Source organism: Hermetia illucens, chromosome 4, assembly GCF_905115235.1.
Source record: "Hermetia illucens chromosome 4, iHerIll2.2.curated.20191125, whole genome shotgun sequence".
NCBI lineage: Eukaryota > Metazoa > Arthropoda > Insecta > Diptera > Stratiomyidae > Hermetia > Hermetia illucens.
In genome coordinates, this window is record NC_051852.1 from 108,041,277 (window position 1) to 108,060,747 (window position 19,471).

At 42.1% G+C, this 19,471-nt stretch overlaps 1 protein-coding gene across 12 annotated transcripts in view; it reads right to left on the reverse strand.

The window, feature by feature from the left end:
* LOC119655711 (Down syndrome cell adhesion molecule-like protein Dscam2) overlaps window positions 1–19,471 on the reverse strand; it is a 411,078-nt gene that overhangs the window by 15,194 nt on the left and 376,413 nt on the right. For 8 of the 12 annotated variants that reach the window (XM_038061735.1, XM_038061739.1, XM_038061741.1 and 5 more), the window contains exons 20-23: window positions 14,953–15,075; window positions 9,721–10,028; window positions 9,484–9,664; window positions 9,224–9,385 (exon numbers count right to left, since the gene is read on the reverse strand). In XM_038061735.1, coding sequence (XP_037917663.1) covers window positions 9,224–9,385; window positions 9,484–9,664; window positions 9,721–10,028; window positions 14,953–15,075 — 774 coding nt within the window. Of the gene's footprint in view, window positions 1–8,985; window positions 9,001–9,223; window positions 9,386–9,483; window positions 9,665–9,720; window positions 10,029–14,952; window positions 15,076–19,471 lie in introns of all 12 variants that reach the window. The other 4 variants (XM_038061733.1, XM_038061734.1, XM_038061736.1 and 1 more) reach the window with 1 other exon arrangement.

A 19,471-nucleotide genomic window follows, 5' to 3' on the forward strand; every position in this document is an offset into this window, starting at 1 on the left:
AATTAAACACCCAATGATGGAAATGATTGAGTTTTGCTGCAAATGGTGAATATGATGATGAATTTGTTTTTGATAATGACATGGAGTTGCGGCATGATGCATGATGTAAACGATATTATGAAAAAGATATTATTATTTGTATCTAAAATATGATTATTCATTGCGGGGCTATTTTTGCATTTTACTTAAATTTATCACATTTATCGTTTGATATGCACTCCGAGTTTGTGAAAAATATTTCTCCTTCTTTCAAGCCCATGCAATGAAGTGATGATTTACAAACTGAATATGATTCATTTGCGCTTTTCTGACTATGTGACTCAAACTGTCAGTTTCATTCAATATTTACCAAAGAAGTCGTTATAGAAACAACGCAGCAACACCTTCAAATTCAGCGGCGGAACGCGTGTATATTTACTCGGCTGATATGGCTTGCGACTGGTCAGCTCCATTAGAAGAATAAAAATACAAAACACAAACATCACAGAGAGGAAGATCAATCTGTTGATTGCCTTTGGAACAGTTTGGAAAACAAGGATTATTAACACAAAGCGACTAGTATATAACAGGAGCAGTACACCAACTTTCCACTTCCCAATTCGGAGAATTGTGACGATTGGGAAGAGATCCTTGATATCACCCTACTAACCGACAATAGGGCATTCAGGGTGGAGTTTCGGAGAGTGTCTAACCAGTCTAAATCTCATTGTAGAGGTTTCTTGCGCTTTCAGAGATCTCAGGAGTATCGACTGGTGGAAATTTGGTTAAGTTATTAGCACATAACTCTACGATGTTCTTCATGGCAAAGTTTCAGAGCTCCAGAGAAGGCATTCGAAATCGACTCTAAAATCTCATGTCCTACCATATTCTATATTTTGCAGTGAATTTCCACCGTGGTGCAACGGAAATATCTAAAATCAGGAAGCTAACCAGGTCTTCAACAGGCTACAGGCACAAATACTGGCAGCGAATAAGGACTACGTGAAGAGTTATAAATCGGCCGTCACGACTTTTATTATAAGTTCTGGCCGCATTATTATCAGAGCATCGATAGCCGACGACGGCCGATAGCATCAGGGACCTTGATGCTATCGAAATCAACTCCCTGACAATAATGCAGCCAGAACTTAGTAGTCAGAGAAAACAAACTCGGTAAGATTCTGGTCCAAAAACATAAGAACTTATCCTTTCATACAAAGTCGGACGGGATCTTCTGATGAAACCCTGGAACCGCTAGTCCGAATGCACTCTCTCGGCAACGAGATGGATTGCAAATCAAAACCCCACTTAGAGCTTATGTAGCCCAAGTAGATTGAGTTTGCTGAATTGGTAATCATCGAAGATCAAATCAGCTAGGCTATAATTAGTTCGGCATATAAATCTTCGGGTTAAAATGCTAGTCATGATTCAAAAACAAAAAGAAAGAGTTGTGCCATGATGTACAAGCCCTTAGAGAGGTCCGCGCGTGCTTTTCATACCAAAAGCGGGTAAGCACGGCCATAAATGCAAAGAGGACTGTCCGCCATTCAGTGTCGCCTCTTTCGTGCTGAAGGCTCTAGAGCACATCGCGGACATTCACTTAAGGGCGATCATGGATAGGACGACCTTCTCCAAATCTCAGCACGTCCACTTCAAAGGCAAATTCAAAGAAACCACTTCTCATCATACTTTAGGCGCCTTCCTGGATAAAAGTAGAATCCACAACCGGAATAGGATAGAAGAGTGTTGGATGGATATGGAATCAAGATAATCCAATTTGATCTGGGAGGTTGCCATTTGTCTACTGCTGTGAATAGAGGGGTGCATAAAGGTGGCGCCATTTCTCCGGAGCTTTGATTTGTAGAGTTGGATGAAATTCTACGAATGTTAGGCAGGGGAAAAGAAGTTGGCGTATGCCGACGACTTGGTGATGCTGGTGTCAGAGATGTTTCACTCCGTCAAGAGTGGAATTATTGAGAGTGCATTAGGAAAGATGTGTGTGTCCATAAATAAACCAAAGAAGCGGATGCTATTTACCGCTAAGACAAGGATACCGAAATCCTACCTCCCGTGGCTATCTAGACGAAGATTGATACTTTCTTCTAATATAAAGTATCTGGGCGTGATTCAGGATCCTAATTTAAATTACAGTCTGAACATAGAAGATCTTTGTAAGGAAATGGAGTCTCTGTGAGCCGTGTTTCGTCCCATCATAAGGTAGGATCCTATTGTGTTATAGTCGGTGTTGAGAATAAATTCAATAGTAGCAAGTTTTTCAAAAAACCATATGTGCAGTGCTACTAAGGCTCTGCATCAACCAAAACGAGGTTTGGATCACATAGCTCAAGTGGTTAGCAATCCTTGCATTGACCTTAATGCCTCCAAACTATATAGACGCGTCAGAATAACGAAGGTCTGGTGGCTTCATCCTTCAAAATTTAGGGAAACTGCTCATTTGTAATTCCATTCTGTTTCTTTTTAATGACAATTATCGTGGGCAAATGGATTGATAAATAATTTGGTTATCACTGTTTTGAAAGTAATTTACTTTTTACGAAAATAGAGAAAGAGACAGAAAAACCAAAAGTAACAAACGCAGGTGTGATAAGGCTTTACAGTGCGAAGCTGGATCAGAAGATTATGAAGGCCAAAGTCATTGGAAGAATCAGAATGATTCAATACGAGCTGAAAAATATTATCGGCCGTAATCTGGGAATTGGCCATGCGGAAGATTAGCTGATACGTTAGTCGTCAGTTGCGCTTTCTCAGGTGAGTTTCCCAGCTCCTCTGAAATATCAACGTCGTGTCAAATATCAAGAATTAAACAGCATTTAGTCCTCAGTTGTGTTTTCTTGGGCATTACTCGAAAATCTATCTACCCTGTTATTTCCGTTTCCAGCCACACACGCTCCTATAGTTCTGTCAATTGCGCCGGAACACTCCACAGGCAATCGATGATTGGAACGTGTGTCGGGTCCGGCTAGCCTGTCAATTCGATTCAGCTAACTACCTGATCCGAAGGCAGTTCAGGCAAACCCTTACGTGAGTGGTATGAAGCGCCCGGCCGTCTATCCACCAAATGAATATTATGTGCAACGCTTTGGCGATCAGGGTTCAACTGATGTTGCCGTCCGATCCACCGGTACGTGAATAGAGTTTTCAGTTCAAGAGGCAGCTGGTGGACTGTGGAATTAAAAAATAGTTGCATGTTTTCACCAGACTCTGTGGAAGTAAAACACTTGGAAATACGCCTGTACTCGGAAATGATGCAAGCCTAGTTCGCGGTACATGGTTGAATAAATAATTACGAGAGCCAGCAAAACCACCTGATCGCCCGATCTGTCGCACGCCGACGGCAGAACATGGGCGACGAATGCCTTCAAGGAACAGTGCATAAAATATTCTGACCTAAAAAACACCCAGAGTGTAATAATGAGGAAAATGATCGTCATCCTCGTCTCCTCACATCTAGACTTATATTTATCGGTCCGTCTGTCAGTTTCCATACCTGCGAATGGATTTTTAACACAATGCTAATGCCAATTAGTTTAAGAAAGGCGATGCCTTGGTCCTGCGGCAATTGTATGTAAGACTACAACAATATTAAGTGACTGGAGAACGAATGGTCGGAGTAGTGCAGCAGTGGTGACGATTACAAACCCAAGCGCTCTACACTTCGCTAGTGTCAACATTGACGGTGAATAATGTGTAACCGGCGTTTATATTACCCACGGTTCTCACCAGAACGACGCATTAGACAGGCGGGGCTCTGCTCTTGGCAGCCCTTCGGTGGGTACAGTCGGTGTCTCGCTGGCGGCTGTCAAAGGCGGAGTCTACTCACACTACTTAGCAGCCGCCGGCCTCAGATGACGAAGGCTTACCAGCTGTGCCAAGCCAAGTAGGAGTTGGCCAGGTTATAACATAACGCGATCACGAGAGTTCCTGTGCAGGCGCGTACAAATGCATTCAAGATTACGGTGGTCTGCACGGGGCACTGGCCCATAATGGACCATGCCACCAAGCTCGGCATACCCTACAATTCGCATTGCCGAATCTGCGGAAAGGGGGAGGGGGGAAAAACCCTCATGCAGTTTCTCTGCGATTATCCATCTGGATTCAGGCTACGGACACTGGGTAAACCATTCTTTGGGGATCTCAGAGAGATTTCTAGGTGCAGGATGAGAAAGCTGCTTTCCTTCGTGAATGCTACGGGGTGGCTTTGAAGATCCGAGCCGACTGGACTCTGCCTCCCTGTTCTCATAACAGCAGTCACGGTCTTTGGAGTTTGTGGTATCAAAATGGCACACCACAGCGCTAATTGGGCTCCTCGGAGCGGCCACTGATATGAACCTACCTACCTACATACCTACTCAGTGTCAACGAAACTCCGCAGTCAGCGAAGGAGAATTTCTAGCAGCGGTGGAAGCAGTGCGCAAATTTCGAGTATAAATTGAAGATTTATAATGGTAAGCTCAAATGGCTGACGAATTAGTGAGGCCTCCAAGGGAAACTGGTCAAATGAGCAACATCGCATAGTTATAAAGAATCTTTAGTATGCGTGAGTTCTATAAGTCGATAAAGTCCGACAATGAGTTAAACTTTAGTTCTTTTGTTTATAAAGAACTGCTAGAATAATATGGAATTAATCATTTTACACAGCCTTTTGCGTTCCACAAGAGAGGGAAACCGCTGCACGTGCTCACGTCGGCCCTGATGAAAGAGATTAAGGTAAGGTTGTCACCCTTTAACTAAACTCATCTTTTAGCGAAACTTGTGCGAATAGGGACCCCGCCAGATTGTGATTGCTTAGGATAACTTGGGTCTTCCTGGCGCATAGATCCATCCAGGGCGCATGCTGCAAGCATATAAGATGTAGGAGAAAGGTTGCAATTTTGGATTCGAAGAGTCGAACGATAATACCCATTGTGCGTAATCAGTGGTTTTTCCGTTTAATTTAGTTCATATTGATGGCTCTTCAGCACCCACTTGCTTACACTTCATAATTAACTTATAAAGGTAAACTTCACCAGCGAGTTCATTACACACACTTATGTTAGGCTTGACTAGGCAAACAAAGCGATAAGTGACCCTTTGAGGCATATGTGTTTTAGCATAACGACAGCCTCTCTAAGCTCCCGCCGTTCATCAGAGAGCCTCTGTAAGTATGGTCGAACTTTTGTTTTGTACGGAATGGCAGAAATAATCGAACAAGGTCGCTGCATCAAATTTTAGTTTGAATATTTCTGGAATTAAATCTACGGAATTAAATCGGTGTCGCCGCCCACCCGCAGAGAGCAAAACATGTTCTGATAACAGGTCAACATCCAAAAATGATATCATTGATGAAGCGGTGCAGACGAAGTAAGAATTACTTTACCATCCATTCATTCGTTTTTAACTAAAAATTAGACACCTAGGACAAGTTTTTGACAATTGAGAGAAACACCTTTGTTTGGAGGCCATACAGTAAGTATTATTATATGCAGGATACTACGAATCGTGATCCAAGCTTTCAGCAAAAATGGGTGCTGAAATCGGCCTCGAAGGGCCAACATGTGATGGGCACTTAGCTCTATTTAGTGTCACTAGTGCGCCTGCTCGGAAGGAAACGGAGTATTGATCTCCCAAATTTAATACGAGCCGTTTTCGTGATCCAAATAGCGTAGGTAGGAAAACTTTCTTAATGCCTAAATCAAACGAAAATATTGGCGAGTAATAGATCGGCATCAAGAGTCCTTTCATCGCTGGGGATGGTGAAGTTGTTTACCACGCTCTCAAAGGACGTCAAAGGATCTTGCTGAATACAAAAATGAAGAGGCGAATCGATGAACATAAGGAGTTGAATACGCTCTTGATAGATGCAAGTTAGGGTGAAGGTGTTGTGCTGGAGTCCTGTAGCCCTGGAAGAGTACGAGAGTATAGCGTAGCATACGCCGTGATGACAGAAATGACACCATTAGGTAGGGGAAGGAGGCAGGAGCCGCCGCGAATAGTAGCGATATTGCCACCGACCATAGCATCCAGAGGGAAATTATATTACCATTAACGCATATAAGCGGAATAAAGTCGCGGAACTTTTCTCTGGAGCCCCCCCGTCTCGAGTGCGACAACTGGAGGGGTATTTGCATACTCTTGCTATACTAGATACTAGTTGAGGTAATCGTCGGAAGCATTAAAAACAACTCAAACACTTGGTTAACAGAGGCTGATTTCCGTTCTGAATCCATTAGAAATAATGTGCTGCTTTTCATCGACTTCGAAAAAGTTTGTGTTCATGTGTGTATTTGGAATGTTCTACAATAACAGGAGGGTAGTCCGGGGAAAGTAATAATCAAGTAAAATCTCAAACGAATTTGCTGTCAAATGCGGAGTTCACTGGGGTTGCAACACCAAATTCAAGCTAAAATTTTCCGGCCCATGTTTTTCTGTGCAGTTTCATGGGAGTAGTATGTTATATGGAAGGTGACCACTACCGTTATTCGGAAAGTCCAAGCGTTTATCAACTACCGTCTACTTCGTGTCGGGGAACTTTGGCCTGAGGCAGTGACAAATGGAAAACTTCGTCGCCGTACGGGGCGAGTACCTGTGGACGTGTTGATCACAAGGCGGAAGTGGCAGTGTTTAGATCACGCATTCAGAAAGGCCGATAATTCCATTGTGCGTTATGCCAGGCGACGGAACCCATTATCCGACGATAGGCTACGAGTGGGTCGCACTAGAACTACGTGGCGCAGAAAAGTGCAGGACGAGTGCAAGTTTCACGAAAAATCGTGGGGAAGTTGAAGTACATTGCCTGAGACCGACGGCGATGATGCCTAGGTGTGGTTGGCGTAGAGGTTTAAAACAATTATGAAATGGGTTTGGAATACCGACATGAAATCTAATGTGCTTATTGAGAAAGTTTCCGTATAACTTCGAAAGATGGTTGCGCTGAACTTTCTAGATAAGTCTAGCATGGCGGAAGATCCCATTGTGCCTAACGTAGAAAAAGTATAACCGTTTTTGATGTGCAACCTGCAGCGAGTTATCCTTGTTATGTAGGTGCCGCAAACTGCTCATAAAAATAAATGAGAAACGAACCAAGATATATTTGGAGACAACATAGGTGAGTACCAAAGTGGCTTCAGAGATGGACGGACTATCAGGGGTCCAATATTTTTGATTATGCACTTGGAATATGAGGTGAACCCACGATTTGCGTTGAGCTTACAATTCCATAAAACATGGCGAAGACTAGTAGAGGGGTATAGGGTCCGTGGGAACATTTGGAGAGAGCTAACACGCGTTGCCTGAACCAAAAGCGACGAGGCGTAATTGCGGTTGGCGCATCATACCTCATTTATTTTACGACTCCAACCTGAAGGAGTGTTCCCAGTAGGCAAAATATCACCAGGGACAATTATAGCTTTGATCGAATTAACTATTTAGGTTCCTCGCTATCAAGAGATGCCAACGAAAGGCACAGGATGCACTATCGAATGACAGCGACGAATAAAGTTTTCAATGAAGTCTCCCACAAAACAGTAAAGTTCCCATCTACAAAATATTATTACAGGAAGTACTACTCTATGGTTGCGCTCGTGGGCTTCTCCGAAGGTGCCGGAAAGATTGATCGAACTAATTTAGTAGAAGACCTTGCGAATTATTTCCGGGCCACTGAAATATAAAACGCGCGGTGAATTAGGTATCACCATGAATTCCATGAGTTATTCGGCGAAGCACGAAAATCGAGATATTAAGTTCTTCACCTTACAGAATTGGGAGTGCTAAGGAACTTACCCAAGGAAAATGACCCAATAAATTACGTCTCGTGCAATGAGAGAATGCAACCAGCGAGTTGTGCATGCAAGAGGCTCATCAAAAAAAGGAAGAAGTAAATCTGGCTAATATCCAAGTTTCTTGACAAGTGTCTTCGGGAAATTTGTTTGCGTTTCCCACCAGAGGGCACTCTGTGTCACTCTATCGAATATCGACCTTCAAATGTTTCGTACATATCATTTGATTGACAGTTTTCTGCTAGACGCGTTATCGCTATGGATTTTCTGTATAGGTAACATTGTAGGTAATTGTAATCAACAAGCCTACATAACGACGAAATCTATGAGCGATACCATGAGCGTTAGGTTGTGGATAAAATCCGACTCAATGGGTTACGGTGGGCGGGACACTTAATCCGTATGGATGGGGACAATCTAGCCCGAAAAGTCTATAAGGCCAATATCTATGGTAGAAAAAGAAGACGACGCAGACCCTGTCTGAGTTGGAACGTGGGCGTAGGTCAGGATGCCAGACAGCTTTAAGGGATATCGAATTGGTGGAACTCGGCGCAAAACCAGGGTGTTTGGAGTTCCTTATTAAGGCAGGCCTAGACGGATACCGGTTATTGCGCCGTTGATGATGATAATGATGATGATCAACAAATTGTAAGGAACAATATGACCTTTCGATTTTTCAACTTCGACAAGACTGCAGGGTATTTAAATATTCTAGTTACGGTAGACGTTAACCGAAGTTGTCGGGATACTGACAATTGTAAGTTGTAAGAGTTATTTCCAGGTCCCCTAGATGAACGTAGCATTTACAATATGTCCTGTAGACCAAATAAAATATGACCGTTACATATAACAATAAAATGATGCATGACGATGAAAAAACGATTGTTTATGACAATGAGAATACCATGAAGTGTGTTGTTTGATGATGAATGTAATTTGTTAATACATTATGTAACACACAAATCACACATGAAACACTTTGACCTAGTGTCACCAAAACACTCCTAACCATATGCAGGCATCGTTTCTGAATTGGTAATTTCAGTCTCTAAAACCACAAAAACATAAAAGAAAATTGAAAGGATTTCCACAAAACCAAACAGAAATTATTAGAAGGAAAACGTCACTATCAAAATGCCGATTTTGAATCAAACTCAAACTCAACGAGCATCCCAATACGAAAGGTCATACTCGTACAACTATTTGGGATTTATTCTGGTATTACACTCACCCTCGGCTGAATCTTCTGTTTTTTGTAAGTGTTCATTTTGCGCATAAACATTTTATGTATTATCGATTTTTTTGGATTATGATATGTTTTCACACAAATAAATGAAAGACAAAAAAGACAAAAATTGATTAAGATTGTGCCGTTATGTATAGTGGTTGAGGTTAATTAATTCTTCTGGTCATTTGTCTTTATTAACAGTTTTATACAAGGGGTATAGGGGAAAGTCTTCTCTACTTACCGCCATAGTTTCCACGAGGTCCATGATCACGGTCGCATTCAGCCTCAGAAATCTCGTTGCTTTCCTTGGAGTCGTTAAATGATGAGTTGCTCATGTCATGGTTGCGTGGTGGTGGTGGGGGTGGTTCAGGTGATCCGTTGTTTGGAAGATTGCGAGCTGAGCCTGTGAAATTAGTGAAAATGGTATTAGATCCTAATTTTCTATTACCTATCACCGAATATCGGTATTCAGTGTAAGTAAGTGAAATAGGGACTACATACCAACGCTTCGTCGTCCTACAGAACCGCGAGATCCGTAGTGATCATAAGGTGCTCCATATCCGCCGCCGTATTGTGAACCATATTGATCATCTTCAGGAGCGCAGTTTGCGGGGTCGTCATATTCAGGTCCTGGTCCTCCATAAAGGCTTCCACCTTGGGAGTTGACACGAGTGTAACGTCTCTGCAGGATGAACTCGTTTGAATATATTCCTTTCAAAAATATGTAGTTTGTCTTACATATTGATCTTCTTCGGCACAGTTTGCTGGATCATCATATTCCGGTGCTGGTGTGTAAATCGAGCTTTGTCCTCCCTGGCTATTCTTCCTGGCATAACGGTTATTTTGACGTGGCATCGATTGTGAACCAGATCGAGAGTGTACATGTCCAGGATGTCCAGCTGGGCCCATAGTTCCAGCATGTCCAGGTCCGCTGTGTCCGTTTTGATGGGGGAATGTTTGGAAGTTCATTGCCTTGGTTGGGTCCATTTCTTCACGGAATCCAAGCAAGTGGAAGGTTGCGTAGGGGCAGATTTCATCTTCCATGCCTTCAGAAAAATTATTTTTGGAGGAAAATAGAAAAGAGTACACACAGAAAAATGCATTAGTTCATTTGATGTTTGTTGTATTAGGGATGGTAGGGATGCAATGTGATTTCTAGTCTACCAGAGTGCAATCCAGGCATTCAATTCTACATTGCATGGTTTACTATATCGAAGAATATCGCAGATACCACCAGCTTGTTAGTAGCTCACACCAAATCTGAAAGTCGCCTTCCACGCTGTGTTATTATCATAGTTGTAAGGAGTTAGAAATTAAAAACTTATTAACAAATAAAAGAAATTAGTACAGTCACTTGGCTTCTATTAACATGAAAGATATTTCTTAAATTTTAATGACAGAGAACTTCAATATCAGAGTTCGCTCCACTGCCTTGTCGAAAGTGTTCTCCTCTGACTCTGCAGCCTGAGATATAGGAGTATGAATATTTATGAGGCTGATGGTTCGAAATTTGGAAAGGAGATCTTACGTTGGAGCTCAAGAAATTCAAGGATATAATGGTGGAACAATTCTTTAGCCAAATTGGAAAGTCCTTAGGACAGGAAACCAAAATAAGGTTTAGAACGCCGAAGATCTCCATAGTCTGCAGGATGTAGATCGGGTCACCACGAAAGAGGAGATTCGCGAGGTATTGTAAAAGGAGTTCGACCTTGTAGGACGTTAAGAGTCAGCGGTAAAAACGTGTTTGCGGAGGGAGGGGGTTACGGTGCTTTAGATGCAGCTTGGCCACATTGCTAAGGCATGCGCGGAAGACAGGTCGAAGCAAATGTAGAAATTACGAAGCGGAGGGCCACAGGGACTGTAAAGTTAATTTCAAATGGCCATTGTGAAATGGCAGTGTGTTGACCACAGGCACATTGATGGCAGCAATAGGTGCCTGGAATACAGGAGAGTACGTACGCACAGAACCTACTCTCTCAAATCATTTACAAGAAAGATATTGATGTGCCCATAATTAGTAAGACATATCGAAATCACAGTGGTGACGTTTGGGTCGAAAGAGAAAGAACAACCCTTCCAGGAAATAAAAGAGCACCCCGAGGAGAGATCTATCAAAGCGAAGATGAAACGAGCTAGGCAACTAATGTGAGGAGACGTCTTCTGGTTATAGCATTTGATACGTTATCTGTGGCGCTCGAGCCTGATATATCAGGGAATGGTACGGCCATTTAAAAATTCACCCAGATCATCCAACGGTTGATGGAAGTTAGCGATGCTACTATGCCTAGAAGACAACTGTTCCCCAGCAGGCAACCAAACTACTAATGGAACAACAAAATTGGAAATTTGCGACCTGCATGTTTCCGCGTAAGGAGGTTTTACCAGAGGCTTAGGGGAAAACCCGGTAGTGATGGTCAGCATGCATGTTGTTTAAAAGAGGCCATTAACAGAAGTAAAACAAACTGCTTCAAACGTGGTGGTGAGCCTAGCGAAAGACGTACTGAATTCTGGTGGCTACTATGTCATGTTGGCACTAGATCTCAAAAAACCATTCCGTCAACTGAGGACGAATTAAGGGCGCATTGTCTGACATTGGTGTTGCTGAATATTTGGCGAATTCTCTATCAAGGAAATGATAAGGGCCCCAAAGAGTACATCGTCACAGTGAGGGTACCATAGGTCTCGGCACTGGGTCCTGTGCTATGCAATGTTATGTATAGTGGAATGTTTGTGCTGCTCGTCCTGCTTTGCCGAAGGAATGAGTGTGTTGCACCGTGCAAGCCGTATGGAGTGGCACACAGAATGTAAGAATGCGGCAAGGTCAGAGTAGCACTCGGGTGTGGATGGACGCGCAGCCTCAGTTCCAACATTAGAGTACAGCTTGGGCGGAAGCACGGAGAGACCAACTATCCCATTACCCAGTCTCTTACGGAATACAGTTAATGCTACAGGCAGTATCTGCACCGCTTTGGGCTGCATAATTCGTAGAATTATTTTGCATGCAGAGCATGTGATGTTTCTTTGCCCAAGGTTCACGAAGGAGTGAAGGAGGTCCTGAGGTCGAAGGAGTATGACTTACGATTTTCTTTGCAATTATAGAAATACAAAACGAGTTGATGAAGGAGGTATAGAGGAGGAAGGTTCAAAGAACGAGAAGTACATAAAGTAATGTCTAAATGCTGGTTTTTGGACTGAAGCCAAAGAGATCGAGGTGGTTTTTAGTGGGTGTATATCCAACATGCGATAGCTCACATTCTCGCACGGTTGAGCGGGAGCTTATGTTTCTTTCTAAGATTCTTGCTCCTCCGTGTAAGCACAAAAAGTATATGTGCATATGTATCTATGGCATAAAACATTATTTGGTGCACAGCGCGTCTTCGATGATATGGTCATGTAATTCGCGCTAACGAGAATTCACTCGCCAAGATTGGTCTGAACATCGAAATGACGAAACAACGGTGGCTTAATATACTGGATGGTGATTTGAAGGCCTCACGACTTGATAAAATCAAATGCAGAAACCGATCACGATGAGCCGACCGGCGTGAACGAGACAAAGGCTAAAGAAAAAGAAGCGCGTCAATCACATCAGCTTCTGGTCAGACGCTTGAGTTCTGCACTCCACTGTTCTGCGCCACGTTGCTCTAGGGCGGCTCACTTGTTAAGACATTCTGGGATAGTGACTGGATTGAATTTTATAGCCCACAATATAGTTGACCCGTTGGGTAGAGAAACTTCGTTTTCTCAAAACCCAGAGTTGGTTGGCTTAAGTTAATAACTTGGCAAGAGCAGTCGTAGTCTATTGAACCTCTCCAGCCAAGACATCAAACAAAAGGTTTCCTTGATAGGACGCTACTTTTGTGGACAACATTTTAAACTCCGAGATTTTATCTCGAGCATAGCTGATAATAGGCATAATGATAAATTTCTATCCGAACGTTTCTGGACAAGGTATACGCCAGAGACAAGAGTAAATGTGAAGCTCCTGATGAAGTGACTAGTTGCTTTCTTGGCATGGCATGGAAGGGCAGCAACTACTAAAATATTTACGAGAGAGAGAGGTACCGGAGGCCCTGCACATGCTACATATCTATTTAAGTTTCTGTGATGCTCATTTCTCTAACAAAGGTCAATTCTAATTGATCCCACCTAATTACCGTGGGTTAAAAATCCTCCTGGCACACAATAGTCGTATATAAGAAAATAGCTGGGCCTGGTACCAAATCTAAAAACTAAGGCACTGACGCTGACTAAACACTCAAAACGGTTTTTTTATGACAATTGTGCTCCAATCTTTGCTCCGTGTATGCGTGCCTCTCTACAGTTTTAGCAATGAGGAGGCCTCTCGTACCAGAAAGCAAGTGTTAGCATATTGGGCTCTACATTGTTGTTTATTGTTGGTTGCTATTAATATCTCTTGAGTTCAAATATGTAAATCACCCCTAGGCGCGGTCACAATGCCCTTTCAGCTGGTATGGAAATCTGAAGTCGGTATGTATGTTTGGTTTTTCACCACCCATCTGTGGGTTGGTATTGATAATACTATCGGTCCATGGACGATGAATATTGACTGGCAATCAAGACGGCATTGTGGGCCCGATTCTGTAATCAGTGACTTGATAAAGTTCGATGGTATGCAAGTTTACCAAAAACACTTTAGACTGCTTTGGGGAACATTATGAGAGCATTGTGCGAGTTGTAGATTTATGTTACTTTCACTGAGGCACATTGTTCGCATAAGTGAATTCGAGTGGATTTCAACTGATTGGAAATGGACTACATATTGGAATAAAAAGACACCTCTTCTAAGTAGCTTGATCTGGTCCTTAAAATGCTGGACCTAGAGAATCTCAAGCTTAGCTGGTCGCACATTATCAGTAACGAGAAAACAGCCAGTGTTCAGTCTAGGCCTTCACTAATAAGAAACTCCCAACTTCGGTAGCAGTTGCCTGTCATCCTGACCTATGTACGTCATCGCTCCATCTGACGCAACTTCGTATTATTGAGTTACATTTTATCCACAACTAAACGGGCGTGATATGGTTCAAAAATTTCTTCTTTCCCTCTTTTTGAGGTGGGAAAAAATGTCTTGAAGGATTTTTCTCTCGAATTTTGTTTGACAAGTCTCAGAGGAATAAATTAGGACTCGATGGAGAGACGTTTGGAGCATCCGTTTTTATTGGTATGTGCGGACTTCGTAGTATCGTAGCTATTATCCGTTGCCTAATTGACCCTATATGGGGAGATTTTGAACGGGTTTAAAGTTGTAGCCTCTTATTGTCACTCTTTTAAATTAACCAGTGCTACTACTTTTATTTTCGGTCCTGGCGTTGCTGCTATGTACTTCGTACCAAATTCAGTAATATGTGGTACGAGAGACCGTTTTCTGTTCATACCTTCGTTTTCTTCTTCACCTTTTGCCCCGTTCAGAAGCGGGGTCGGCTCGTTCTGATCGACCGTGCCAATTTGCTCATAGGCTTGATTTAGATGGAGTTGGGAGGTTGTTTGGTCCGGTAAGTGATGTTCGTATTAGGCAAATTGGAAGAGGGTAGCGCCTTTAGTGAGTTTTAATAGGTTGAATAGAGCGCAAATAATTGAAGAGGAAGGAAAAATTATCCTGGGACTATTCCAAAACAAAATAGAAGAAGATGTCGAAGATCTTTTCTTTGAATTTCGAGGTTTGATAATCATAAAGACGCTGGCGGCGTACGTGCTATTTAGGCATCACCATTTTCGTTTGGTTGTAATTTTCGAAGATCCTCCCTGTAAAAAAACTTAAGAAATATATGCGCAAATAGTAGTCAGTGATCAAGTACCTGCTTTTACTCTAGCTTACAAATACCAAATCCAAACCAAATCCAATTAATTTTGAATCAAACATAAAAGGCTACTCTATTCAGAAACTTAAGTAAACTAAACAATAACTAATAAAACAAATTAAAAGCCATTCCCATTTGAAAGTAAAACTACCTGGATGTGTGTGATAACAATCACCGGATCCTGGATGACGTCGTGGCACTGGTGGTGGATGCAATTCTTCATAAATTGGTCTCCTTGGATCCCATGTCGAATGATTTGATCGCATATATCGGCCTAATTTGTGTTTTTTTTTGGATTTTCGTGTTTTTATATGACGAAAATTTGTCAAATATCGGAAATTCGGTGTCGTGTTTTTGCATTTGTTGGTTTACAAATTTTGGTACATTCATTCAACAATGGTAACAACAACCAAAAGAAAAATAGGGTAAACAATATTCGGAAAAATAAAATTCGGAGGGACCTAAGGGGATCTACCTTGAGGTCTCTAGTTAGGGTATTACGATTTAAAATATTTGAAAGTAGGAAGTGCTTTTCGGTTTCGTGAACATTTTCTTTGGCGAACTTTCATTTTATTATATATTATAATTTTATTATAAGAGTTATAAGAACATATAGAATTGTAGTTTTCTTCATAATAATACGTAACTCTGTCAATATTGGTCACACAAAACTAGATTGGCTACGAACAATACCATTTCTGGAGTACATTTAATAATCGATTGTTTTAAAGCAGGGATCGAGGAAATAAGTCGGACCTTTCTGAGGGACTTAAGGTTTGAAAGTTGTCGACTCAAAACGAAAAGCGCTTTTGCACTGTCATAAGTTGAGTATACAAAATATAGTAAAATATGTCTCTATTAATTCCGTATTCTCGTCATTCTCGTCAGGAGGAAAAAGGATTATAGTTTATATTCGGCAGCGGTTATTGGTGCATCCACAGTTGTCAGGAAAACTTCCAGTTCTCCGTTCAAAAACTTTTGTTCGCAGTACAATAAGGCAGGCGGACCTATTATATAAGGATTTGCCCCACCAGTCGGAACACAATGCAGCCTGAATAGATTTTATCGTATGAACTGAAGAATGACTGGCCAGAGCCAGAGTTTCATATCAACATCAAGTTACTTAGCCTCACAGGATGATTATTGTGGAACTGTCGGAAGAATGAGAGCGTTTTCTTTTTCTAAGGATAGCCATGGTTCAGCTACACCATGCTGTTCGCATATAATGTTGATCTTATGTCCAGTTAAAGCAGACAGATTTGGAATAATGAACCCCGTACTATTCTCAGTAAAATAGAAACGAAATTTCTGAGGTAGAGGAATATACGAGTATAAAGTATAGATGAGGCCCCTTCCTACTTTACCTCAAGTAGTGGCAACTTCTACGATAGTCCGACAAGAAAAATGCACTGAATTTTGTTCACAAAAATAATTATGTTTTCTTTAAGGGTCAGAAAGTGTTGCACTGAAACAATAAACGTCTTTAGTGCATGAGGTTTCTCCTGTAACTGCGAGAAATTTTCCTGCCCATGCCTGATAATCAAAAATGACAAAGCACCAGGTCATCATTATCAATGGCTCAATAATCAAAGCCCAGTCTAGGCCTGCCTTAGTAAGGAACTTGAAACATTCCGACTTTGTGCTGAAGTCCGTCAATTCACTTATGGTCGTGTGGCGTCCTGACCTAAGTCATCGCTCCATCTAAGCCAGGGTCTGCCTTCTTTTTCCTCCAAAGAAGTTACCTATATAGATACCCCTGAATTGCATCGTCCTTACTCCTACGAATTAGATGATCCAACCACCGCAGCCTATTGACCCTAATTTTATCCACGACCAAGTCATCTCCAAGGTAAAGTCTCCTATCTTTATTGTTTTCAGTTGACCGGAATAATTTGATGTTGTCGTTCATTTCGTTGTTGAATCTGCCACCGCGTATTTTGTTTTGCCATAAGTGATGTGCAGGCCAAAATCTTGCCGTCTCTTAATCTGGATGAAGGCCATTTGAATATCTCGGCATGTTCTTCCCACTATGTCATTATCGTCAGTAAAAGTGGAAGTCTCTCAGTGGAAGATGGCGCCTAGCAGGACTGGGGAGAATAACTTATAGGTCATACTCATACTTCTATTAATGCTGTACTGTTTCCATAGAGTTGCCAATGAAAGAGAGCAGATACATTGATTAGCGCTTTCACCGGCTAACTGTGAAAGCGTGTATTTTCGAAGTGGTAGAAAGAACATCGGTATTTATATTCTCGAACTGCGTAAACCCGTGGACACAAAACATTCCGACCGACCATTACAATCTTACTTACTTACATATATATGGTTACCATAAACCCCACACTTAGACTGCCTCCATGATTTTCCGAGAAACTTACACTTTCCTCTACTGATCTACGCCACGTAGTTTTAGAATGATCAACTCGCCGTCCATCCTGGTATAGTATTTTCCATTGCATGACATAACTTGCTATTGGGTTGTCGCTCTTCCTTAGTATGTAACCTATCAACTGCTACTTCTGCTTTCTGATCAATACGTCTACGGGTATTTGGCCCATACGCCGACAAAGTTTTCCATTAGTTGTTGGCTTATACCAGAGCCGCGCTGACATAAATTCATGAAATTTTAGAGCTTTTGAGTCACAGTGACCGTCATGTTACATGTACTATTCCCATATGGTAGCACAGAGAGAACATACATAAAAAGAAAGATAGTTACGTTTCCAAACTTTGGACAAAATAATTAATTCAGCTTTAACGTTGTTAATGCGTGGATCGACGGCAAGTTCGGTGCCTCTGTCGGCAGAAATAACGCTTCCTAGATATACAAATTGTTCGATGCCTTTGATTTTCTTCTCATCAATACAATAGGAAGATGCGATCTTCCAGATCGAGAGCTTTTGGTCAACTTTTTTGTCTACCTATTCTCTCTCAATCAAACTTTCGGGGTGCTCTTTAAGGCGCTCCAGGATGATTTTAACTTTCGTGAGATTAGGAGGATTTCAATAGATCAGTGATCAGCATCCACGATTTCGCATTCAGCCATATCTTGTGACGTCCATTTGGGAGGTGGCCGGCAACTCCACCCGCGCAGATATAACACTTTTGATGGCGACGCAATGTGCACCAAAGTTTTTGAGCAAACGCAGTAATGACACGCAAGCAACAGCAACCGATCATCAAATAACGGTTCCTTCCGTGGCCAGTTTTTTTGGCGCATTCAGAAGCTTCTGCTATTGGACACCTCGCTATAACGCCTGGACGACACGAAGGTCTTTGGGGAAGCATTTATAGACGAGCTAACCTTAATATCGGAAAGTTCGCAGACGCTGTATGATGCTACTTGAGTAACTCTACAGAGAACCCATAATCGATACCTCTATCATGGATGTGAACTCACGGAGAACGCTAGGCAAATTGGACTGTTTATGTTCGCTAGAGACGGTAGTTGTGACACTTCCATGTCATATCACGGAATAATATCAGAAATCTTGCAAATTTGTCTGGTGTTAAAAACTTGTGACAGGAAAGACCTGGCGATTTTCACCACAACGAGTTCACTAGTTAACCCCCACAATAAAACTGATTTTGATGAAAGGTAAGGATCAAGGCAACCAATCGTACGATTATGTGTCCAATTGGAAATAACTTGGGCAAACATCAGGTGATGCTGATCATGTGGTTTCCAAATTTGGGTTTGAGAATACATACTTCGTCGTAATCATCAAAAGAGAAAAATGGTCGTTGAATGGGTACGGTCTTTCGGGATCCCAGATAATGAGCTCCTGACCCAATGAACCACCGCAAGGTATTACAAGACGGAGTTACGTCATTCTAGCTTAGTCTTCTTTCTTTTATTCACAGAGTACGTCGCCGCACTTTCCTTCTTCATCGCAGTTTGGACAACCGAGTGAGGTATCCAGTATAAACGTGTACAGGTACTGGTGATATCCACCATGGCCCGTGAAAAACTGGGCAAGATTATAATTAATCTCAACATCACGTCTCTCCAACCACTCCTTGACAGCAGGGATGAGCCTGTGCGTCCCATGAGCTTTCCTCGAACGTTCTCAATGCACTTGCTATCAATTTACGGCTCCCACCCTTTCGGGGCTCTTTGTCTGCGTTACAGGAGAGATGGACCAAATATATATATGTTCGTCATCCCACCAGCCAGGATATCAATGGGCATAATTCCTGAGATAACGAACGCAGCATCATGCGAGAGAGTCCTGAAGGCAGAGGACAACCTTAGCGCTGTCTTCCTGTAGACTGCCCTCAGTCTGTTAGCCTTAAATGAGATCTGCAATGCTTTTTCAAAATTGAAGCAAGATCGAGTTTAGTACCCTAGCTATAAGCAACCTAGAAGTATACCGGGGCTCTCTCATATTGGGCATCATCCTTGCCAGAACCATACTTGTCGTGGGTGCTTTGTCAGACGCCTACTGCACGTTTTACTTATAAGTAAGCTTCGCATCTACCACCCCTCCCAAGCATTTCATGATCGACTTAGAAGCGATGATATGAACCTCAATTTGAATACGGGCATAATTTCTTTTACGGCATTTGGTGATGAGGATCTTCATCGCTTCCGTTTTTTCCTTCGCAAGTGTCGGACCAAAATCCAATCCAATCCTTAACAACACTGATTACTCTGCATGAGTATGACT